A 25,608-nucleotide genomic window follows, 5' to 3' on the forward strand; every position below is an offset into this window, starting at 1 on the left:
GATTGCTCTGTAACTGCCGGAAATATGTCCCTGAGGGTTGCACAACCCTCACTGACATATTTCCATGAATTGTAAAGTGCTTGTGAGGGGAGGAGTAATGCCAGAATTTGAATGTTACCCATTGCGGCTTCCTTTGGAACTGTTCTGCGGCACATGGAAATATGTCCCGGAGGGCTACATGGAGGGGGCTTGCTGTTAGCCCTGGGACAGGCTGCCACTGCTTCCCCCATGCATGGGCCATACCCCCTGACATCAGATGCTAGCTGATATGGGGCATTGCCAGACCTGGAGGTGCTGGCTGGGTACTTTATTTCTTTTCCTTGCTGTGAGTGAGGGAGAGCAAGCAAGCAAGCACCCATCTGGTGAACAAAGCACCATTTGATAAAGATAGAACGGGGGCGTGGCTTCTCACCCACTTCCAGCTGGCACTTAGTATGCCAGCTGAGTGTGCTTTCTCTCTCTCTGAATAAGGAAGAGAATGAAAGCACCTGGCTGGTGTACAAAATGCCATCTGGGAGTGGGCTAGGGGGGCATGCATCATGCTCGTGTTTCATTCACTGGCTGGATGCAGAAGGGGGGCAAGGGGTGCCCTGCGGGGTAAGGGGGCTCTGTGGTAACCCCCACCAGCCCCGGAACATTTGTGTCCACCCCCCTTGTACCGCTGTGTGACCTTGAGGGACATATTTCTATCATACAAGGCTATCTTAGGATAAGGTAGGAACCCCACAACTTGTCCTCCCCACTGCATGCTGGGCAACATACAATTAGTTCCTGTCCTCCAAAGCAAGCATGCAGCTCATATTTCACGCTCACTTTGATAGTCCAGATGTGAGCCACTGATTGGTTTTCACATCTGTCCCCTCTTCAGTATGATGTGATTATTGTGAATGGCAGTGGCTTGCTTTTCTAATTAATATTTACTTAATTTGTACATTCTTGGGTACTAACTACAGTAATGTACCTGTTACTGCAAAAGTACTTCCTTGATTGATTGATTGATTGATAGAGAGGTCATAAGCCTGTCACATAAGCCTGTCACAAAAAGTAGTACAGTATTGAGGGGAAACAGTACCAGAGGTGGGAGTGAACAAAGGAAGGCATAGGGGAGCAAGAAACTAAGAAGAGGGACTAAGCAGAGGTAAAAATACAAGCAAAAGTTAGGTCATCAGGACAGAGAAGAGAACCAGTTCTTTCCAGTGCAGTAGTAAAAAATAAGTATCAATTCACAGAGAGCTTTTATTTACATAGTGTGACTTTGGGTCAAACTATACATGATGTTAAACTGTCATTGATGGATGCATTTTTATTACTAGGAGTTCAATGGGGTGTCTCAGAAGGCATCTAACATGAAGTATGACCTCTGTAGCGATAGCATTTCCACCCTAGGTTTTAAACAGGTAAAGGACCCGAAGTTGTCCTGGTTTTTAGTCCTGACTGCTGATTTGTCTTGTGTATTATTTATATTATTTGTTGCTGTCTTTTATCATGTGGTGTTACATAGTTTTATTGTCTTTTATTTGTCTTATTGTGCATAAGAATAAGAGCTGAGTGTTTGGGGCAATCTACAAGTTTGACAAATAAATAAATATTTTTAATTCTTATTATAAGCCACCCTGAGCAGCAGGCTATAAAACAAGAGTATGCAATGAACAATTCTCTCTTCGTAAAGCCAATTGTTAAGAGAGACAGTTTCACTAATCAGGCAACTCAGATGCAAGCAGTACAATAAAGGAAAATAACTTCCCTCATGCATCTAACTGAACTGGTCCCTAGTTGTCATCTTCTTCTACTACGACTACGGTCCCTATTCTTCTGCTACTCACTGGCAGGGGCCTTCCTACTGTTTCCAGCCTGCCAGTTCCCTAGCAGCTTCTCAGCCCACTGCTTTCTCAGGGCACTCTTCTTCTAAACAAAGAAGAAAGCTTTTTCATCTTCTGCTGGTGGCTGAGTGTCTAGATCCCACCCAGTCCTCTGGATTGGTAATTCTGTTTTGATTTTCCTGGGCGTTTCCCCTTATTAGGAAAGGCCCACCCTTCCAGCCGTTGCTCTAAGTGAGGCCTAGTTCTCCCCTAAAGCCTGCTATCACTACACTTGCTATATTAACTTATTATAAATTATTATTTATGTTTATTTATCATTTGTGTATGTGATGCTCAAAGTGGTGTACAGTTAGAAATAATAAATTATAATATTTCTATACTAGGCGGTATATAAATTCAATAAATAAATAAATAAATGTAATTCAAACCACTAACAACACAGCAAACAATATAACAGCAGTAGACTAAAACAGCAGCATACCAGTAGCCTTTCCTAATTGGCCGATCAGCTGAACAGAAATTTTTTAATAGATAGCAGAATACATGCAATGAGAGAGTCAGATGGGCTTCCACAGGGAAGATATTAAACTTCAGCACCACCATCCTAGGTGACCACCCGTCTCATTTTGGATAGGGGTGAAGCCCAGAGCAAGAACCCTTATGAAGATCTTCAGGTTTGAGCAAGTTCATATGGGAGACGGTGGTTGTCGTAGGTACCTGTTCTCACAGCATTGCAGGGGTGTCAAACTGTGGCTCTCCAGCTGCTGTTGGCCTACAACTCCCATCATCCCTAGCTACTGGCTATTGTGACTGGGGTTGATGGGAGTGGTAGGCCAACAATTGGAGGTCTGCAGTTTGACACCCTTCATTTAGGACTTTGACCGAAACAGCCAGCACCTTGAATTATGTTTGGAAACTGAGAAGAAGTGGTCACGTTCTCATGAAGAGAAGGGGCTGTCTTATAAAGAGAACTGTGGTGGGTGAGCCCTTGCATTCCTGTGGAGCGTGACATGAGAATCCAGAATTTCCAGGCTAACCCAGTTAAATTGCTGCAGTTAACCAGCATTTACCCAGGAGAGATAACCAGATCCAATCCTGGTTTAATGCTGGTTAACTACCGCAGTTTAACAGGGATGGCCCAGAAATTCCAGATTCTCACATCAAGCTCTGAGGGAATGCACAGGGCTCACCAAGTGCAGTTAACTCTTTAACATGATCCTTCTCATCAAGGCCAGTGTTGTGGCCAGTGTTGATGATGCAATAGGGGAGTTGCATGTTCCCTATAACTAGCTCCTGACAGCAGTCTAGCCATGCTTTCTGAACTAGTTGCAGTTTCCAGACACTTTTCAGAAGCTGCCCCAGGTAAAGGGAGTTACAGTAGGCAAGCCTCGATAGGGCCACGCCATGGTTGATAGTAGTGAATACTAGAATGGCATAATTGAAAAAGCTCTGGGTCTCAATGATTCAGGAAAAAGACTTGGAGTGTTTTCCAGAGACGAAACAACTCTGTATAATAATGAACACATAAATTTCCATTAATCATGAGTTACACAGTTGTTTGTAACAGGGCTTTTTGGAAGGGAAGGCTGCTCCTATCTTGCTGAGCAGAAAGGAGCGCTTATGAAGCTATACCTCTTTTTTATAGAAAACATAGATTGCTTCTGCACTAGGGCTTTTTAGTTCTGCTGAGGCATGGATTCTTTCATAGCACAATTAACTGCACACAATACCTAATAATACTGTGCAGTAGTGTTCTGCAATGCCCATCCCCATGGCCAAGACTCATCTATAATTTTTACAGAACTCAGCCCCATCCAGCAAAAGTCGCCTGCAAATTTAATTGGTAGCTCCGCCTTCCAGCTTTTGCTCACGTTACTGATTGCAGCACAGCAGCAGCATTCTGGCCATCAAACATATCTGGGCTTGATTCCAGAAAAAATAAATAGTTGTGGTTCCATTAATGTCAACAGAATAATTCAGCAATACCTCAGCAGACCTAAGAAGCCCTCGTGTGGAAGAAAGATAGTTCTATAGTACATATTTTTAAAGGGCATGACATTTGTTAGGTTGTGTGACTGGACTAGGATGCCCTGTGCCTACCCTAGGGTCCTCAGAGTCATAGGGAAGGGGATTTACAGCACCCACTTCGTCCTCCTGTTGCTGAGTCAGCTTCTTCCTTCCCCTGGCACTTCTCTGGGATTCTCAGGTTTCTGTCCCAGGAACCTCATCCTGGACTCCTATTGTTGCCATGTCCCCCGAAATTCCGGGTTTCGCCCAGATTTTAAGCATCTCATCCAGCTTGCTTAACCCACCCAGATTTCAGATTTCGTTTAAAAAAACAAAACTAAGCTCTAGCCCTTGTAGAAGCGGAGTTATGAAGCAAAACGTGCAGTCACTATTCTTCTCAGAAATTATTTTCCCGTCAACTTACATAATATGCAAATTAGGCACCCGGATTTGGAAAGCCAGAATATGGCAACCCTGGCAAGGACTCCCCTTGCTTTATATTCCTCTAGCTAGCATTATAACTCCACTCCCTGGTCTCTACTTCCCTGCCTTTCTTCCCCTGCCTCTCCCAATAATTCTTTATTTTCTCTTGTAGATGCTGAGCTGTCCCCCAAAACTCTTGGCTGCGTCGCGGGCCATGGATCTTTCCTCACCGGTATAGTATATTTTGTCCAAGTGGGTAGGATGCCATTGTCTGCTGTTTCAGCAGGCTTTTTGAGTGGGCTTTCATGTTGCTTGCTGGGGCTTCATGAGAGCGAGTGTGGTGTAGTGGCTAGAGTGCTGGACCAGGACCGGGGAGACCTGAGTTCAGATCCCCATTCAGCCTTGATACTTGCTGGGTCACTCTGGGCCAGTCACTTCTCTCTCAGCCTAACCTACTTCACAGGGTTGTTGTGAGGAGAAACCTAAGTATGCTCTGGGCTCCGTGGAGGAAGAGTGGGATATAAAATGCAAAATAACAACAACAACAACAACAACATGATAAGTGAATCTTTTATGTGTGTAGGTAAAAGTGGTGCCTCCAATGTATACCTATTTCTACACAATCCTTTACAGAGGTTTTCCATATTTCTGAGGCTTTCTTCACTGATTCTGAGGATGCAGTTGGTTTGATCGCATTTGATCTTCTGCCAAAAGAGGTCACTGCTCCAATAATGTATCTTTTATAAGTAAAATGGTATCTGTCCCCAGTGAGCAACCATGGAGTTTTTAGCACTCAGTGCCTTCTCCTCCTTGTCAGTCTTGCTTGGGAGAGGAGAATAATAAGTGGTGCACCTTCCATGTCATTTGACCGGTTACTATTAGTACCTCCTTCTCTGTTTGATCCTGCTCTCAGTTCTGATTTAGAATACTATAGACGTTTTCAGCAGAATTGGGCTGGATGAGGGATAACAAATTGAAGCTGAATCCAAGCAAGACAGAGGTGCTCATTGTGGGGGCCCAGAATCTGAGGGGTGAGTTAGATCTTCCTGTGCTGGATGCGGTTACACTCCCCCAGAAGGAGCAGGTGCGCAGCTTGGGAGTACTCCTGGACCGAGGCCGCACCCTGGTATCTCAAGTGGAGGCCATTGTCAAGGTCTTGACCGGACTTGGCTGCACGCTGTCGACATATAGTTTGACGAATGTTGTTTTTCAGCAGTGAGTAGCCGACTGACGACGTGATTTATAGTGCAAGCCACGAGAGCTCCCAGCTGGCAGGGATTTAAGGCTTATCAGCCCTCTGCAAGAGGCGTTTGCTTTTCCTAATAGTCTCCAGTTGATCCCTGCGTCTCATGACACGCCGCTGTTGGGGGTTCAGCGGGGGTTGGTTGCAAAGCTCTTCTTCCGATTGGTCTTTCACGATTTCTGCTGCCTCAGGTTGTTGTGCCTGCTCAGAGTCATTATCCACAGCTGTTTCATGAAAACTGACAGCCGGGCTCTGCCCCCAGACACTCCTGCATTGCCTGGAAAGTTGACAGCTTCCCCTTCCTCTTCGCTGTCGGAGATCGAGGGCGTGACACTACACCCCTCCCCAGGGTGCTCCCCCTCCAGGGTCGGGGGTCTGGGTTTGGCGGGATGAGACCGGTGAAACTGGCGCACGGGTTCAGGTGCATGAACATCACTGGCATTTTCCCATGAACGTTCTTTGGGCCCGTACCCTGACCAGTCGATCAGGTATTGTAGGTGTCCAAGCCGCACCTGCGAGTCCAGGATCTCTTTGACTTCGAATTCTTCCTCTCCGTCCACCAACATCGGAGGTGGAGGTACTTCCTGCCCATGCCAGGGATGGGTAGGGCCCTCTGGGACTAGCAAGGACTGATGGAAGACTGGGTGAATGCGCAGGCCGGGGGGTAGGCGAAGGCGGTAGGTGACGGGGTTGATTGGGGCGACGATCGGGTAAGGCCCCATGAAGCGGGCGTCCAGTTTCCTGCATGGTCTACGTGTCTTGAAGTGTTGGGTCGACAGCCAGACCCGATCCCCCACTTTCAGGACTGCACCTGCTTGTCTTTTGCCGTCTGCGGCATGTTTGTATGCATTCTTTGTGCGATCCAGTTGTTCTTTCAGGATGTCCTGTACGGCCCGAAGTTCCTCAAGGAACTGATCAACTGCAGGGATGGAGGAGACCAAAGTGCAGGTGTTTGGGAAGTAGCGTGGATGGTACCCATAGTTCGCTAGAAGGGTATCTGTCGGGTGGAGGCATGTGGGGTATTATTGTAGGTGAATTCTGCAAGAGGTAACAAGTTCACCCAATCTGTTTGTTGGTAATTTACATAGCATCATAGGTATTGTTCCAGCATGGCATTTATCCGTTCGGTCTGACCATCGGATTGTGGATGGTACGCCGAGGAGAGGTGTACTCGCACATCAAGGAGATGGAACAGAACCTGCCAGAAACGGGCGATGAACTGGGGTCCGCGGTCCGAAATGATCTCTTTAGGCAAGCCGTGGAACCGGACGATCTGCTGGATGATCAGTTTGGCCGTCTCTTGGGCTGAGGGGGTTCCCGAGCACGGGATAAAATGAGCCATCTTTGACAACAGGTCCACAACCACCAAAATGGTGTTGTGGCCTTGAGAGGTTGGCAAATCAACAATGAAATCTAGGGAGATCATTTTCCATGGGCCACTAGGGGTCGGCAGGGTGTGGAGCAGTCCTGTGGGTTTCCCACGTTGATCTTTGGCTCGCCGACACGTGGGGCATGTATGTACGTAATTCTCCACATCTCGGCATACTTTGGGCCACCAAAATTCCTGGGCAACCAGGTATAAGGTCTTGTAGAGGCCGAAATGACCAGCTGGGCGGCTGTCATGACATTGTTTCAGGACCTGAGCTCGGAGGTCTTCTGTTGGTATATACAATCGATCCCGGTAGTGCAATAGACCATGTTGGAGTGAAAAGTCTGATGAATTGTTCGGTCTGGCTTGGTTCAACTCTCGGATACAGTTTTGCGCAAAGGGCTTGCAATAGATCTCTGGTCATGGGACTCTGGTTTGTTGCAGCGAAATTCTCGGTTCGTATTACAGTGGCTTTCTGTTCCGTTACAGGTTCTATGGCATATTCTGGTTTCCGGGAGAGCGCATCCGCTTGTTTATTGTGGGTGCTAGGAATGTACTTTGAAATCGAAGTGGGCAAATAACTGGGACCAGCTAATTTGTCGCTGATTCAGTTTACGGGAAGTCTGTAGGTATTCTAGGTTACGGTGATCGGTTCTCACCTCCATGGGATGTTGTGCTCCCTCTAGCAAATGCCTCCAGAATTCAAACGCTGCCTTGATCGCCAGCAGTTCCTTGTCCCAGATGGTGTAGTTCTTTTCTGAGGAGTTCAGTTTTCTGGAGAAGTACGCACATGGTAGTAGAGTACCCTCGGGGAAGTGGGGTTGCAAGAGAACTGCCCCGATGGCTACACTGGATGCGTCCGTCTCCACAACAAAGGGGGTGCATGGGTCAGGATGTTGTAAGATTGGTTCGGAAACAAAAAGGTGTTTCAACTGGCTGAAAGCTCTTTGCACCTCAGGTCCCCAATGGAACGTTGTCTTTTTCTTGAGCAGATCCGTGATAGGAGCAGTAAGATGGGCAAAACCAGGGATGAATTTCCGATAGTAATTGACGAATCCCAGGAAGCGTTGTACGTCTTTCATGTTTCGGGGAGGTTGCCATGACATCACAGCCTCGACCTTCACTGGGTCCATCTCGATCCCCCTGTGTGAAACTCGATGTCCCAGGAAGTCCACCACGGGGAGATCGAAGGCAGATTTCTCAAGTTTGGCATAGAGTTGATACTCTCGTAGCCATTGTAACACTGCCCGGACATGGTTATAATGGGTTTGGGGGTCTGGGGAATAAACCAGGATGTCATCTAAGTAAATGATTAGGAAACGGTCGAGGTAGTCCCGGAAAATGTCGTTCATCAGATGCTGAAACACGGCTGGGGCGTTGCACAAGCCAAAAGGCATTACCTGGTACTCAAAGTGTCCATATCGGGTTCGAAAAGCCGTCTTCCATTCATCCCCCTTACGAATGCGCACTAAGTTGTATGCCCCCCGTAAGTCCAGTTTGGTATAGATAGTAGCTCCTTGAAGCTTCTCCAAGACTTCCGGAAAGAGCGGCAGCGGGTACTGGTTTCGGATGGTGATTTTGTTCAAGGCCCGATAATCGTTGCAGAGCCGTAGTTCCCCGCACTTCTTCTTCACGAATAACACGGGGCGGCCACCGGGGAAGAAGAGGGTCGTATGAAACCCCTCTAGATTTTTCTTCAGGAACTCCCACAGAGCGGCCAACTCTGGTTCAGAGAGGGAGTAGATACGCCCTACCAGCAAGGGCACCCCGGGTACCAAGTCGATGGCACAGTCATAGGGCCGATGTGGGGGTAGTTGGTCTGCTTCCTTATTGTCAAAGACGTCAGCGAAGTCCTGATACTTCTCAGGAAGTTCCGCAATACTGGCAGAAGGTTTGACCTCCACCCCTGCCTTGGCAGCAATCGGCCAGCAATGCGTCTGACAATAGTCCGAAGTAAAGACCACCTCGCCTTGAGACCACGTGATTTCAGGATCATGGAGGGCTAACCAACTGAGCCCCAAAACTATGGGGTAAGGCCCCACCTTGGTTCCCAAGAAGTGCAGTGTCTCAACGTGACCTTGGATATCCAGTTGGAGTGGTTCTGTCTGCTGGGTTACAGGTCCCGTAATCAGTGGCCGCCCATCAACAGTTTCTACTGTCACTGGTACATCAAGGTGTTCCCATTTTATCTGGTGTGCATTTGCAAAGTCCAGATCGATGAAACAGTTTGTGGCTCCCGAGTCAGTCATTGCCATGGCTTGGACTGGCCGTCTCCCTGGACTACTGAGGGTGACTGGAACTTGGCTTGCGGAAGGAGGGGATCTCAGGAGTCCTTTTTCTCATCCTTCACTGCCCAGGTGTAGGATCCCTACTAGGTCCGGGCTTGGTCGTTTCCCGCAGCCACGGGACGGGACCGCTTTGCAGGGCAAGCTGCTGCGTACTGACTGGCCTGTCCACAGTAAAGGCACAAGCCAGCCCGTCTGCGGCAGTTCTTTTCTTCTGTAGTCAAGCAGGGCCGGGCCCCGCCTAGTTGCATGGGTTCTTCCACTGGCGGTTCCTTCAGCGTCAGGGAGTCAGAGGGAACACCACGGGGTAGCTGACGAACCTCTCTCTGTACCCCTGTAGCACGGCAGTTATGCCGACGGCTCTCCAAGCGGCCATCAATTCAGGTACAAAGTTCAATCAGGCCTTTCAGAGTAGGGGGGCATTCCACCCTTGCAAGTTCATCCAAGACCTCATCTGATAGTCCCTCCTGGAACTGGTCCATCAGGGCTGCCTCATTCCAGGCCAGGTCTTGACTCAGCAGCCGAAAAGCTGTAGCATAAGTTGTTACAGAATCCTTCCCCTGGGTCAGATGACGAATCTCTCGGTTAGCTGTCTCTGGCTTCAAGAGATCTGCAAAGGCAGCCCTGAACTCAGCTACGAATGCTGCATAGTTCTGCAAGAGGGGTGCCCCCTGGCACAGGAAAGGAGTAGCCCACCTGGTAGCTGTTCCAGTCAGGAGGCTGAGCACAAACCCCACCCTGTGCCTTTCACTGGGGAAATCCTCGGCTCGAAGGAGCATAAACAGTTCGCATTGTGCCAGAAAGGTCTGGAATTTTTCAGGAGACCCATCAAATTTGTCAGGCATGGCTACTGGACACTTACATCTGCCAGTTTGTCCTTGGTTGCCTAGCTGCGCCTGCAGGGCTGTGACGGCAGCGGTGAGTAGGTCTACCTGGCTCTGAAGTTGCTCTGCCATTTCTCAATCTCCCGCTGCAAATGTGGCTGAAAAACAAACTGTCAAGGTCTTGACCGGACTTGGATGCACGCTGTCGACATATAGTTTGACGAATGTTGTTTTTCAGCAGTGAGTAGCCGACTGATGACGTGATTTATAGTGCAAGCCACGAGAGCTCCCAGCTGGCAGGGATTTAAGGCCTATCAGCCCTCTGCAAGAGGCGTTTGCTTTTCCTAATAGTCTCCAATTGATCCCTGCGTCTCGTGACACGCCGCTGTTGGGGAGTCAGCGGGGGTTGGTTGCATAGCTCTTCTTCCGATTGGTCTTTCACGATTTCTGCTGCCTCAGGTTGTTGTGCCTGCTCAGAGTCATTATCCACAGCTGTTTCATGAAAACTGACAGCCGGGCTCTCCCCTCAGACACTACTGCATCGCCTGGAAAGTTGACAGCTTCCCCTTCCTCCTCGCTGTTGGAGATTGAGGGCGTGACAGCCATGGCCAGGAGTTCTTTCTATCAGCTTCGGCTGATTCGACAGCTGTGCCCATTCCTTGAAGAGGATGACCTCAAAACAGCGGTGCATCAGCTGGTAACCGCCCGGCTTGACTATTGCAATGCGCTCTATGTGGGGCTGCCTTTGTACGTAGTCCGGAAACTTCAGTCAGTTCAGAATGCAGCAGCCAGGTTGGTCTCTGGGGCAACCCGGAGAGACCATATGATGCCTGTTTTGAAACAGTTACACTGGCTGCCAATAGGTTTCTGGGCAAAATACAAAGTGCTGGTTATTACCTTTAAAGATCTTTCCAGTCATGCAGCCCTCAGGAACAGATGTATATACCCAAAGGGACCTAAGAGTTAGAGGGGAAGAGGTTTACAACAGACTCCCCCTTTTTCTCTTCTGACTTTCTCTCTTTCTCAATATATAATTGTAGTCTTTGGAGCCCACTAGAGCCCTTCGGATTGTGCCAGAGGCACTCTTCTCTTGCAAGTTCAGCCCTTAAAGGTGCCTGCAAGGCAGAGGAACAAGGCTTAAACCCAGCACAGATGTGATGACAACGCTTACTCCTTCCCTCCTATTCCCCAACTGTCTGTGTCAAGAGACAGACACCTCTCTAGGTGACCCGGGCCTCAGACTCAAGCCACCTCATCCTGGGGCCCTTTCCCCTTATTCTCTGCTTCCTCTTTTTGGTCCCTCTTTTTTCTGCTTCCATTTTCCGCTTGTCAACGTTTTAAGAGAATATTTTGTGTATGTAAGTAAAAGGGATGCAGAATATTGTTGCCTCCCAAGCATACCTATTTCTGCACAATTCTCTAAGGAAGTTTCCATATTTCCTGCAAACATGTCATTGTAACAGCCCTGGGGTGGTGGTGGTGGTGGTGGTGGGGTAATCAGACACACATTCTGGAAATCTTTTTTTGAATGGAGACATACATACTTCTCATAAAAACTCTTCAGTGTTTGACTATTTACTACTAGCTTTCCTGTGGATGTGAAGAATAATGTATAGAAAAACAGAATGTGTGGACCCAGTTTGAGTCTAAAGGAATAATTTTGACTCCACAGAGTTCTGACGCTTCCATCAGTGATTTTGATGCTGATATGGGTTTCTTATTTGGCTCTTCACCAGAAGAGGTCAGTGCTCCAATAACATATTTTGAATATAAAATGCTATCAATTTACTGTGAGCAAACATAGATTTTCTGACATTCGCTGCCTTCTCCTCCTTGTCTGTCTTTCTTGGTAGAGGGGAATAATAAATGGTGTACCTCCTATGTTATTTGATCGGTTACTATTCGTATGATTCGCCCTCTTCTGTCGCAGAAGAGTCGTTTTCAGCAGAATTTGAGGCAATAAGACTAACTGTGATATACAGAATTAATTACAGTAAATTAGAATAGCAAGGTATCACTATTTGTAAGAAAGTCTCTGATAGGCTTTGTTCTCCACTGAATCTTATACTACTTTAAGTTCTATCAGATACTTGAGCATTCTAACCCAAAGTACTTTGGAGAACTAGAGGGAATTAAATCGTTATAAGCTGTTCAGTGAGGTTGTTAGAAACCTGGGTCGACAAAACCGGTATCATATCTCACGGCTAGGCCAAATAGCAGTTGTCAAAATGGCCATCTTACCCAAGATAATGTTCCTATGGCACTCCCCTCAGTATCTCTTTCTAGGCTTATGTTGAGCCAAAGTTGCATACTCCTTGGGTATCTTTAGATGATGCATTCAGGTGAAGTCATGCTTTTCTTAGAAGAGGCATTCCCTCATGTGAGAGAGAGGAGGGAGAGAAGAAATACCTCTTTTAAAATGGTTCCTGCCAACTGCAATTTTAAGAATAATGGCTTACATGATGTGCAACCTTCCATCGCTGGGAGGAAGGCCATGGAGGCCTGTAAGTCTGCAAGCAGCCTTCAGGTTCCCTGTGCTGACGGCTTCTTTGTGCAGCATTCTGGGCATGGAGGAGGTTGGAGGGTGATTTTTGCATCTCTCCCCTCTGTTCAAAAGCCCTTTCCCGTTGTGCAGCCTTTATTTAAGTGGAAAGGGCTTCTGAAGGCAGGGGAGAGATGTGGAAATCGCTTCCCCTCTCTGCCTCCATGCCCAGAGTGCTGTGCAAAGAAGGCTTTGGTGTACGAATGCTGAAGGTTCTTTGCAAATTTGCAGCACTCCTGCCAGAAACAAAGGACTGTACATTGTGAAAGCCGATTGATTTTTTTTTTTTTAAGGCTGCTTCTAATCAGCTTCCAGGTCTGATTTACTACTGATTGATGATGAACCATCGATAAACCAGTGGCCCGATGTTTTGGAAAAAGCTTTCTCAATTCACTTCATCACGCATTTTACATTAGGACATATTGGACTGACGTGCTTGTTTGAATGAAGTAATAGTGATTTTCAGATTGAGGCAGAGCTTCCTCAGAACACACAAACTCCACTGAACTACTCTCACACAATCCTTGATTGAGCCAAATAACTCTGTGCCAGCCCAGCTGGTACCCTTTCAACCTCAGTGACAGAAATGCCTGTGACAATGATTGGGGTCCCTGAGACAACGTTTGATTTTTTGCATCAAAGGCAAAACTTCCCCTGAGACACTCCTGAAATCAAGTCCTTAGTCTCTCTGATTCTGTACTTTATCTGGCCTTTAGACAAGAGTAAATGAGGGAGAAGGCATGGGTCACACCCAGTTACACATGCCTTCTTCCTCCACAGCCGTGCGACTCCAAAGGGGTGTGTCTTTCTAGAGCTCTTGCAGCTGAGTTCTAGAAAGACACACCCCTATGGAATCAGCTGAGCTCTAGAAAGTTCCAGGTGATGCTCTGCGCAGGCACAAATCCCGTAGTTGTAAATGCAGAGACTACAGCAAAAAAGTATAGCATTTGACTTTGTTTTCAGTTAGACTTGGGAAGCAAAAACAAAACAAGCCCCTTTCTTTCCTTTTAGTTTTATTGAGGGTCTCTCACAATTTCATTTTGGTGGCTGCTGCCCTACAGCCAAAGGGGCCTCAGAGTTAGAGGGGAGGTTTATACCACCCTCCGCCTTTCTCTCTCACACACACATTCAGTTTCCTTCCTGTCAACATTTTAAGACATTTGTTTGTGTGTTTAGGTAAAAGGGGTGCTGAATCCTGTTGCCTCCAAAGTATACCCATTCTACACCATCCTCTAGGGAGGTTTTCCATAGTTCCCGCAAACGTGGCCATGGAACAAACATTGGTGGTGGGGTCATCAGACAAATGTTCTTCGGGGGGTCTTTTTGACTGGAGACATACTTCTCACAAAAACTCTTCATTGTTTGAGTATTTCTAACTAGCTTTTCCAGGGTTGCAAAGAATGATATATAGAAAAACAGAATGTGTGGACCCAGTTTGAGTCTAAAGGAATAATTTTGACTCCACAGAGTTATAAGGCTTCCGTCAGTGGTACTGAGACTCAAGCTGGTTTCACTGGATTTGGCTTTGCACCAAAAGAGGTCAGTGCTCCAATAATGTATCTTAAATGTAAATCCATATCAATTTACGGTGAGCAATCATGGAATCTCTGGTGCTCACTGCCTTCTCCTCTTTGTCAGTCTTTCTTGGTGGAGGCGAATAAGAAGTGGTGCACCTCCACATTATTTGATCAGGTAGTATTAATACGACCTTCCCTGTTCGCTCCTGCTCTCAGTTCTGATTTAGAATTGTCATTTTCAGTAGAATTTTGAAATATTGGAGCAGTTCGGTAGTGTTCTTCAGTAAGTTAGACTATTACAAAAATTTCAACGAAAATGACAAATTTGTAAAGAAATGGGTTTTATTCATTAATCATCAGAATAACAGTGTCCCTGATAAATGGGTTGCTCATCTGTAACTGATGATCTGGTAGAGATCCATAGACATCCATAAGAATGTCCTCTGCGCCTGCACAGGAGACCACACAGTAGCAATGCTGCAGCTTGTCGAGGCGTCCACGCCCCTCACGCATGCAGTGTGCTATTTAAGGGGTGGCTGGACGTTGCGTTCCTCAGTTCTTGGACGACCACCATGGAGGACGACTATCTAGTCGAACAGGTGAGTTCGTAAGATGACACGGTGAATAGAGAGCAACGGGAGGTTTATACCACCCTCCGCCTTTCTCTCTCACACACACATTCAGTTTCCTTCCTGTCAACATTTTAAGACATTTGTTTGTGTGTTTAGGTAAAAGGGGTGCTGAATCCTGTTGCCTCCAAAGTATACCCATTCTACACCATCCTCTAGGGAGGTTTTCCATAGTTCCCGCAAACGTGGCCATGGAACAAACATTGGTGGTGGGGTCATCAGACAAATGTTCTTCGGGGGGTCTTTTTGACTGGAGACATACTTCTCACAAAAACTCTTCATTGTTTGAGTATTTCTAACTAGCTTTTCCAGGGTTGCAAAGAATGATATATAGAAAAACAGAATGTGTGGACCCAGTTTGAGTCTAAAGGAATAATTTTGACTCCACAGAGTTATAAGGCTTCCGTCAGTGGTACTGAGACTCAAGCTGGTTTCACTGGATTTGGCTTTGCACCAAAAGAGGTCAGTGCTCCAATAATGTATCTTAAATGTAAATCCATATCAATTTACGGTGAGCAATCATGGAATCTCTGGTGCTCACTGCCTTCTCCTCTTTGTCAGTCTTTCTTGGTGGAGGCGAATAAGAAGTGGTGCACCTCCACATTATTTGATCAGGTAGTATTAATACGACCTTCCCTGTTCGCTCCTGCTCTCAGTTCTGATTTAGAATTGTCATTTTCAGTAGAATTTTGAAATATTGGAGCAGTTCGGTAGTGTTCTTCAGTAAGTTAGACTATTACAAAAATTTCAACGAAAATGACAAATTTGTAAAGAAATGGGTTTTATTCATTAATCATCAGAATAACAGTGTCCCTGATAAATGGGTTGCTCATCTGTAACTGATGATCTGGTAGAGATCCATAGACATCCATAAGAATGTCCTCTGCGCCTGCACAGGAGACCACACAGTAGCAATGCTGCAGCTTGTCGAGGCGTCCACGCCCCTCACGCATGCAGTGTGCTATTTAAGGGGTGGCTGGACGTTGCGTTCCTCAGTTCTTGGACGACCACCATGGAGGACGACTATCTAGTCGAACAGGTGAGTTCGTAAGATGACACGGTGAATAGAGAGCAACGGCGAGCACATACATATGCACATAGCAGAGCACTACTGCAGAGGGGTGGATCGGGAGGGTCTTATGGATGTCGACGGATCTCTACCAGATCATCAGTTACAGGTGAGCAACCTGTTTGTCTGGATCAAGATCTGTCGAGATCCATAAGAATGGGCGATTAGTAAGCTCCTTGAGGAGGAAGGTGCAGGTCAGGAGTGCTTATTGCAATACCCTTTTAAGTACACTTCTTCCGAAGCTAGCCTCTGCAGCAGAGCGCACATCTATTGCATAGTGCTTAATGAAAGGCATCTCTGAGGACCACGTCACTGCTTTATGGATGTCCAGGAAGCTGATCCCCGAGAGGTGTGCTGCTGCTGAAGCATAGGCCTGAGTGGAGTGGGCCTTGAAGGCTGCCGGTGGGGACTTGTTCTGGAGCTCGCAGGTAAGTGTGATCAGCTCAACAAGCCACCTTGTCAGACGTTGTCTGGAGATGCAGGAGCCCTTAGTAGAGCCCTTGTAGGCCACAAAGAGACGTGACATAGTTCTGAATTCTTTAGTGTGGTCTAGATAGTATAGGAGTGACTAACGTACTTCCAGGGAGTGCATGGCACGTTCCAAATTTGTTGATGGTTCCCTGAAGAAGGTTGAGAGGACAATGTCCTGGTTTAAGTGAAATTCATAGACAACTTTAGGTAGAAAAGATGGGCCAAACGCATGAGGACTTTATCTGTATAGAACCTGGTGTACAGTGAGTCTATTCTTAGAGCTGTCAGTTCACTCACCCGTCTTGCCATGGTGATTGCCACCAGGAAAGCTGTCTTTTGAGAGACTAGGCGCAAGGATGATGTTGCCATTGGCTCAAAAGAGGCTTGTGTCAAAGACAATAGTACCAACGACAGGCTCCAGGGTTCTATCGAAGCCTTAATTGGCGGAAAAACTTTAGTGAGGCCCTTCATAAAAGCCTTACATTGTGGATGTGAGAACAAAGAACTGCCCTCATAACCCACATGTTTCGAGGAGAGAGCGGCTAAGTGGACTTTCAAGGAAACATTGGCCAAGCCTTGAGATTTTAGCTTGGACAAATAGAGTAGCACATTCTGGACAGAAGCATTTTTAGGCAAAAACCCCTTGTTTTTGGCATATTCCCTAAATTGGAGCCACTTCCCAGGGTAGTTCCATCTGGTAGAGGGTTTCTGCTGTTTTAGTGGGATCTTGTCTAGAAGCTTATTTGCCAGACGGAACGTGTTGATGTCTGGGTGTAGGATGAGCCCGCCGTCATGGGAGAGGAGGTCTGGTACTTGTGGTAGGTGGTGGTAGCAGTTTCTCGATAGTCTGTGAACTTGTGGAAACCAAGGTTGCCTTGGCCACCATGGAGTTACAAGGATGCCGGAAGTCGGTTCGGAGAGGAGACGAGCCACCACCCTGGCAATCAGTGGCTGCGGTGGGAACATGTTGTCATGCCCTTGAGCTCCGACAGCAAGGAGGAAGGGGAGGATGGCAGCTTTCCGGCTGGGTCAGGAGTGTCTGAGGGGCAGAGCCCGGCTGTCAGCGTTCCTGAGACAGCTGTGATAGATCCAGCTGATGGTTTAGAACAGGCACAGCAGCCTGAGTCAGCAGAAAGTGTGAGAGACCAATCAGAGGAAGAACTAGGCATTGAAACACCGTTGACACCACAACAACGCAGGGGTTCTAAACGCAGGACGCAATTAGAAGCTGTTAGGAGGAGCAAACGCCTATCGCTGAGGGCTGACAAGCCGTAAATTCCTACCAGCTGGGAGCTCTCGGCTTGCTCCATAAATTACAGCACCAGACTCCTACTCATTGCTGAGATTCAACGCACGTCATTCAGTCAGCAGCGTCCAGCCAAGCCGTGAACTTCCCTGGCCGTGGGCCAGACCTTGACACATGTATGGTGTCTCCCTTGACCAGTCCAGTTGGAAGGCACCCCCCAAGGACAGAGGATTGTGTCCCGCTCTGGAGCAGAAGCAGTCACACTTCGCATTCTTGGAGGTCGCGAACAGATTGATTGTAGGTTGTATCCAGCGATGGAACAGGGGAACTATGTACCTCAAGTTGAGTTCCCACTCGTGGTGTTGGTCCTGGGGAAACACATGGCTCAGTTCCTCCACTAATACATTCTCTAGGTCCTTGATGTGGACTGCCACTAGAGACACATGGTGCCTGATGCACCAGTGCCACAGTTGAACACTGAGAGTGCATAGGTTCGGGGACACAGTCCCTCCCTGGCGGTTGATATAGGCCTTAGCTGTCATATTGTCGAGGTGTATTTGCACTGTCTTGCCCTGTATGAGAGGTAGAAACACTCAAAGAGCTTGGAAAACAGCGAGGAGTTCCAGGAAGTTGATATGCGGACAAGCTTGTTGTGCCGTCCACTGGCCCTGAATTTTACGACCCTCGCAGTGGGCTCCCCAACCCTGCAGGGAGGCATCTGTTGCGATCCAGACCGATGGTGGTGGAGTTTGGAAGGGCACACCCTCCAGCAGATTCCGGCGGTCTGACCACCACGACAGTGATCTCAGAATTTGCGGAGGAAGAAGCAGGTGTCTGCATTGGCTGTCCACAAATGGGCTGAATATTGACAGAAACCATAACTGAAGCTTCTGCATCTTCAGTCGTACGTAGCAGATCACCGTGTTGCAGGATGCCATGAGGCCTAGAAGCCTTTGTATAGTCTGTGCGGGTTGCACTGGGTGATTTTGATAGTCCGCTACCAGGTCCCCAATGCAGTGGTAGCGTTCCTCTGGCAAGAATGCTCTTTGGTTTGTGGTGTCCAATATGGCTCCTATGTAGGTGGTCACTGGGACCGGCTCCAGATGTGACTTCTTCCAGTTCACCCGGATGCCGAGGTCTTGGAGAAGGGTTAGCACATAGTGGATTTGCGAAACTAACTCGCTTTTGGGCCAAGATGTCAGGAGCCAGTCGTCTAAGTAGGGGTAAATAGAGACCCCATGTGTCCGCAAGTGGGCGATCACTACCGCCATGCAGTGGACAGGCCAAATGGTAATATGTTGTATTGGTATACTTGGTTGCCTATGGTAAACCGTAGGAACTTTCTGTGATCTGGCCTGATGCTGACATGGAAATAGGCGTCCTTTAGATCCAGGGTCGCAAGCCACTTCTCCCCCTGGAGGAGTGACAATATTTGATGCAACACCATCATTCAGAATTTCTGCACTCGTATGAACTTGTTCAGGCCACGTAAGTCCATAATGGGGCGCATTCCGCTGTCTCGTTTCAGAATTTGAAAGTAGCGGGAGTAGAATCCTTCCACCTGGCTGCCCATGGCACCGGAACAATCGCATTCTTTTCCAACATTTCTTTTACCTCCTCCTGTAAAGTGATAGACGAAGGGGTGAATCTCATTCCCAGAAACGGCGGTATCTGTCTGAACTCTATCGCATAGCCAGAAGATATTAACTTCAAGACCCAGCGGTCCAATGTTATGTGGTGCCATGCGGGGGCATGGCTTGCCAGTCTGATGGAGGGAGACGGCAGCATCGGATTGATGGTGTGATCCATTGTCTGAGATGTTGAGGCCCCCGCCAGTGGGAATGGGGAGAAGAGTGGTGCCAATGGACGGTCTTGTCTCTCAAAGACGGTTTTGGGAGTCTGATGTCTTGGTCGAATGAGACTGCGTCTGCTTTCCCTTGTTCGGGAAATTCCGTTTGTAATACGGGTTGTACTGTCTTCTGTAATCACGGCAATCCTGTTGGCGGTAGGACAGCTGTTGTTTTGGATATGGGGCATGATATCTTGGTGTGTAAGATGATGTTGATGGTTGTTCCGTAAAATTTTTTGCTGTAAATTTTGATTTTTTCATTTGCTCCATGGTGCTGTCGGTGGTGTCACTAAAGAGACAAGAGCCGTTGAATGGAAGTCCTTCAATTTTGTCTTTCATGCCAGATTGGAGGCTGGTTGAGCGTAGCCAGGCATATCGTCGCAGAGTTATGGCTGCCTTCAGGGACCTGGATTCCAACTTAGCCAAATGTTTGGCTATGCTCAGCTGTTGTCTGGTCAATTCAGCGGAGCACTCAAGTGTTTGCTGGAACTTACGCTTAAAGTCCTCAGGAGTTAACGTGTCCAAATCAGATTGCAGAGTATCCCAAATACTGTGAGCGTATTTGGCTGTGCATGCAGCGTAATTTGCCACGTTGATCGATAAACAAGAGGTAGAATAGACCTTGAGACCTAGAAGGTCTAATTTTCTCCCTTCTCTCTCTGGCAGAACCACATGCTGTTTCCCAGCTTTGTAAGCAGTCGCACAGTCAATCACTAGGGAGTTGGGTGCCGGGTGCTTCAAAAGATAGGTATTGACTTGGCCTGTATCCTGTATAAGCTCTCTAGGCATTTTGAAGTGGGGGTCAAGGTGTGAAGGACCTCCCACACGCATTTTGCCACCCTAGTGATTACAGGGAGCATCGGTAGGGCCACGAGCACTGTGCTTTGTGTCTTAAGCATGAAATTATAGACTGGGTCGTCTGTTGTCTGCAATTCAGACTTCAAGTCTAAATCCAGTGTTTCTGCCATGGCACGGACGTGACGATGATAAGTTTTCATTTCTTCGTTTGGTGAAACATAGGTCGTTGGGGCCATGTCTGTAGGAGACTCCCGTAAAGTGTCTTCGCTTTCTGGGTTGGATTCAAAATCCGAAGAGCCATAGTGTTCTGAGGTTGAATCGCCGGGTGAGGATGGAATGGTTGTTTGCGTATGCGCAGTAGATAATTCCACTGTGGACAGTGGTGTAGTTTGAGTGACAACTGAGCGAATGGATGGGCTTGTAGTTTGCACTGCTCTCTGCGTCGTAAGCAATAGATTTGTCTGGGATGCAGTGGTAGATAACAGTCTAGAAGAAGTGACTGTTACCACTGTGGAGGGCGGAACATATGGCTTCCATGGTTGTTGATAAGGAGTGCCTGGAGAGCAGACCCCTAGGTTAGGAGCCGAGACTTCAGCCTCAGCAGATGGAACATGTGCATAACCACATGTGTGCCAAGGAAGGGGATTACGCAGGTGATCAGCAGTAAGTGACGCTGGTCACGCACTCACGATGGCAGGAGTCCCTTCTTAAGTGAGCAAAAACCCCTTGAAGGTAGATGTTGATGGGGTGCTTGAAGATGAATCCAAAATGGATAGAATTGTGCGTGTTGTAGCTGGATCAAGCCTATGTTCGACACCGGCAGGCAATCATTCATCGTCTTCGGCCTCGAAGATCGGTAAAGGCGCCTGTAGATGTGGAGTCACCTGCTTCAACATCGACACTACCGTTGTGTGGAGAGTCGATGTCGGTGAGACTGGGCACTGGGTTGTCAGCGTCGAAGGTGACAACCTTCAGGGTCACCTTCGATATCGGGGTCGGCGCCAGTGAAAGAGACCTTGCTCTCGACATTCCCAATATTGGAGGTGTATCCTGTCACTGTCGAGGTGATGTTGTCAATGTCGGGCAGAAATTAGTCAATTCCAATTTCGAATGGTGAGTTGCCGAAGTCGGTGGCTCTTGTAGACCAGTAGGAGATGGTGTTCGGTCTCCTGTTAAATCAGTTGGCCATTGGCATTTCTCAGTAGGTGCCGAAGGGACATCGATGCTGTGGCGCTTTGATGGTCTGGATTTGTTCGACAAGGTACCGGAATTGTGATCGCGGTGGCCATTGGAGCGACTTCTGCGCCGATCGTCAGTCGACATCAACAACGTCAACACCGAAGGGTTGAGACAGGAGGTGACTTTGACGCTGACTACTTCACATGGCTTGATGTCGACAGCTTTTTTGATGTCGAAGGAGCTCCCAGGGTAGACGCCGTGGAGCCTGAGTCTCTCGATGACGAACTGGCCTTCCTCGATGTCGAGTCGGAGTCCTTCGATGCCTGTTTTGTCGATGTTGATGTACTCTGCATCGATGGCGACGCTGAAGCCAATTTTGTCGGCGTCTTCTTTGGCGTCTCTGGTCTCGATGGACTCAGCACGTCGTCATAGATCACCGCTCACAAGCGTAGGACCCTGTTCTTGCGAGTTTGCTTAGAAAATGAGAGGCATATTTTGCACGCCGATACGTTATGCTCCTCTTCTAAGCAGATGAGGCACAATTTGTGCAGATCCTTTGAGGGGAGTTTTGCCTTGCATCCCTCACGCCTCTTGAAGGTCTTCCTTTTGTTAGACATATTAAATAAAGGTTAGTCAAGTCCGTTCCGAGGATAAAACGCCAAACTTTCTCATCAGCCAGTCCAATGATCATAAACAAACAATTCCCGTCAGCCAGTCCAGGTCATACACAAATCAAATTTCGTCAGCCGGATTAGAAAGGTCATACATGGAGATTCAAACAGAGAAAGGTTTTGTTTTGTTTTTTAAATGAACTCACGAGGAACTTTCCAACGAAGGAGCGGCAGACACCGAGGTCCGAACGCAGAGGCGGTCGGAAAAGAACTGAGGAACGCGACGTCCAGCTGCCCCTTAAATAGCACGCTGCACGTGTGGGGGGCATGGCTTGGACGCCTCGACAAGCTGTGGCATTGCTACCGCGTGGTCTCCTGTACAGGCGCAGAGCCCATTCTTATGGATCTTGATGGATCTCGATCCAGATCAAATTTATCCACATTCACTATTCTCAGTGATCTAAGAGATATTATTATAATATATTTGTTAGAATGGATTAGTTCTATTTTTATATTTGATACTGTTTAATAATAATAAAAACATTATACACAGTAAAATAATAATTTTTACTCCACAGATGTCTAAGGCTTCTGCCCCTGGTACTGGTGCTATTGCCTATGATTTCGCACTAAATTTGACCTGTGCCCCAGCACAAATATCAAAGAAAAAATTGAGTATCTTCAGTGAGCAGCCCCATTTTTTGCATCCCTCAAACGGGGAGAGCGACAGCAGGATACCATTGCCCACATTACCACCACCACCACCACCACCTTTGGCATCAGAAGAAGTTCCACCTTTTATGCCTCTTTTACCACCACCACCACCACCACCACCTTTGGCATCAGAAGAAGTTCCACCTTTTATGCCTCTTCTAGGAGAGCAGAGCTCACTTCCCCCAACTGGGCATGCAGCTGGTTCATTTGAGGAACTTAGGGCTTGTTTATTGAAACGATTAAGCCCACAATCTCCACAGACATCAAGAGCACTTTTACCAACATTAGGGAAGGATGATGGGGAAAAGGAAATGCCAAAGGTTTGTCACTATTATGTACTTATTAGCACATTGCTTTACAGCTAGAACTTCTCAGAAGTAGTTCAGTTCAGTTTTATTTCAGTCTCTGACCAGCAATATCAAGTAGACAGATAAAAAACTTTATTGAATTGAATAACAATTCATCCTGAAGGTATAACAATTGGATTAAGTTTTGGAGTCTGTCTGATCCTATTGGTCACCACACAAGATTTGGCTACATTATATGGAACATCAGAGTCATGGTCAGCAAGAAGAAAACAAACTCATCTGAACGGCCTAAAAGAATTCATAATAAAGGAGCTCTAAGAGAAATGCGAGAATCTTAATTAAAAAGTGCAGTATAATAAAACATGGGCTATAGACTCAACTGTTCCATCACCACATGGACATACCCGTTCCTCATAAGGAATCCTTCTTCTGAGAAGTATTAATTGATTAATTCTGGTATTTTTAAGACATTAGTTTGTGTATTTAGGTAAAAGGGGTGCTGAATACTGTTGCCTTCAAAGTATACCCATTCTACAACATCCTCTAGGGAGGTTTTCCATATTTTCTAATGGTCTTACTTGCTCTTCCCTTGAAGATGCCACCGGGATCACCAATGCTTGATGCTCCAATGCTTATGGCCCAGGTTTGTAGTTTTCCAGAGTTCACTCCCTCCTAAAAAGTGTGGGGAGAGTAAATTGCCTTTTATTTGTTTGTGGAGGGAACTCTGATCTTATGGTATTTCAGCTCAAGAGTTATCAGGCAGGTATGTGGCATCTCTTAAATTAAGGCACAGTCTCCTGCCACCTGCAGTTTAAAAGCAATGGCTTACATGGTGCTCAGCCTTCCATCACTGGAAGGAGGGCCCTGGAGGCCTGTGAGATGCAAGAAGCCTTTGGTTTCCCTGCACTGCAGGCATTCTGGTCACCACATCTTAAAAAGGACATTGTAGAACTGGAAAAGGTGCAAAAGAGGGCAACCAAGATGATCAGGGTCCTAGAGCACCTTTCTTAAGAGGCAAGACTACAACACCTGGGGCTTTTTAGTTTAGAAAGAAGATGACTGAGGGGAGAAATGATAGAGGTCTATAAAATCATGCATGGTGTCGAGAAAGTGGATAGAGAGACATTCTTCTCCCTCTCCCATAACACTAGAACCAGGTGTTCCAGAGAGGGTGGTGGCCGACCAGCTCCAGGCAGTCTTGGAGGAAACTGATTATCTAGAGAATGCCTTGCCCCACATGTCCCAACTCGGATCTTAAGATCTTCTGTAGAGCCCTTGCTCCAAATGCCCCTGCCAAATGAGTTGAGGCATAAGAACATAAGAACAGCCCTACTGGATCAGGCCCAAGGCCAATCCAGTCTAGCATCCTGTTTCACACAGTGGCCCACCAGATGCCGCTGGAAGCCACAGGCAGGAATTGAGGGCATGCCCTCTCTCCTGCTGTTACTCCCCTGACACTGGTACTCAGAAGCATCCTGCCTTTGAGGCTAGAGGTGGCCTTTAGCCCTCCAACTAGTAGCCGATGATAGACCTCTCCTCCATGAAGTTATCCAAACCCCTCTTAAAGCCATTCAGGTTGTTGGCTGTCACATCTTGTGGCAGAGAATTCCACAAGTGGATTATGCGTTGTGTGAAAAAGTACTTCTGTTTGTTGGCCCTAGATTTCCTGGCAATCAGTTTCATGGGATGACCCCTGGTTCTAGTGTTATGGGAGAGGGAAAAGAATTTCTCTATCTCCACTTTCTCCATACCATGCATGATTTTATAGACCTCTATCATGTCTCTCTGCAGTCATCTTTTTTTCTAAACTAAAAAGCCCCAAGTGTTGTAGCCTTGCCTCATAAGGAAGGTGCTCTGGGCCCCTGATCATCTTGGTTGCCCTCTTTTGCACCTTTTCCAGTTCTACAATGTCCTTTTTTAGATGTGGTGACCAGAATTGTACGCAGTACTCCTAGTGTGGTCGCACCATAGTTTTGTATAAGGGCATTATAATATTAGCCGTTTTATTTTCAATCCCCTTCCTAATGATCCCTAGCATGGAATTGGCCTTTTTTACAGCTGCCGCACATTGAATCGACACTTTAGATAATCGACTGCGGGTAGACATGATAGAGGTCTATAAAACCATGCATGGTGTGAAGAAAGTGGAGAGAGAGAAATTCTTTTCCCTCTCACACAACACTAGAACCAGGGGTCACCCCATGAAATTGATTGCTGGTAAATCTAGGACCAACAAACGGAAGTACTTTTTCACACAATGCATAATCTGCTTGTGGAATTCTCTGTCACAAGATGTGGTGACAGCCAACAACCTGGATGGCTTTAAGAGGAGTTTGGATAACTTCATGGAGAAGAGGTCTATCAACTGCTACTAGTGGGAGGGCTGTGGGCCACCTCCAGCCTCAAAGGCAGGATGCCTCTGAGTACCAGTTGCAGGGGAGTAACAGTGGGAAAGGGGGCATGCCCTCAACTCCTGCCTGTGGCTTCTAGTGGCATCTGGTGGGTGAAACCAGATCCTGAGCAAAACAGGATGCTAGACTAGATGGGCCTTGGACCTGATCCCGCAGGGCTGTTCTTATGTTCTTTATGCAGCACTCTAGGCATGAACGGGGCTGGAGATTAGTTTCTTTCCATCTCTCCCCTCTCTTCAAAAGCTCTTTTCAGTCATGCAGCCCTCAGGAACAGATGCATACACCCAAAGGGA

General features: G+C 47.3%; 1 protein-coding gene across 10 annotated transcripts in view; it reads left to right on the forward strand.

Annotated features, from left to right (window-relative positions):
• Nucleotides 1–25,608, forward strand: part of PARP4 (poly(ADP-ribose) polymerase family member 4) — a 124,530-nt gene that overhangs the window by 74,603 nt on the left and 24,319 nt on the right. For 2 of the 10 annotated variants that reach the window (XM_053307723.1, XM_053307722.1), the window contains exons 31-32: nucleotides 1,314–1,397; nucleotides 4,423–4,482. In XM_053307723.1, the coding sequence (XP_053163698.1) occupies nucleotides 1,314–1,397; nucleotides 4,423–4,482 (144 nt within the window). Of the gene's footprint in view, nucleotides 1–1,313; nucleotides 1,398–4,422; nucleotides 4,483–11,643; nucleotides 11,713–13,980; nucleotides 14,053–15,049; nucleotides 15,122–15,220; nucleotides 15,275–22,460; nucleotides 22,917–23,499; nucleotides 23,548–25,608 lie in introns of all 10 variants that reach the window. The other 8 variants (XM_053307714.1, XM_053307715.1, XM_053307716.1 and 5 more) reach the window with 8 other exon arrangements.

The sequence above is a fragment of the Hemicordylus capensis genome, chromosome 3 (genome assembly GCF_027244095.1).
Source record: "Hemicordylus capensis ecotype Gifberg chromosome 3, rHemCap1.1.pri, whole genome shotgun sequence".
Taxonomy (NCBI): Eukaryota; Metazoa; Chordata; class Lepidosauria; order Squamata; family Cordylidae; genus Hemicordylus; species Hemicordylus capensis.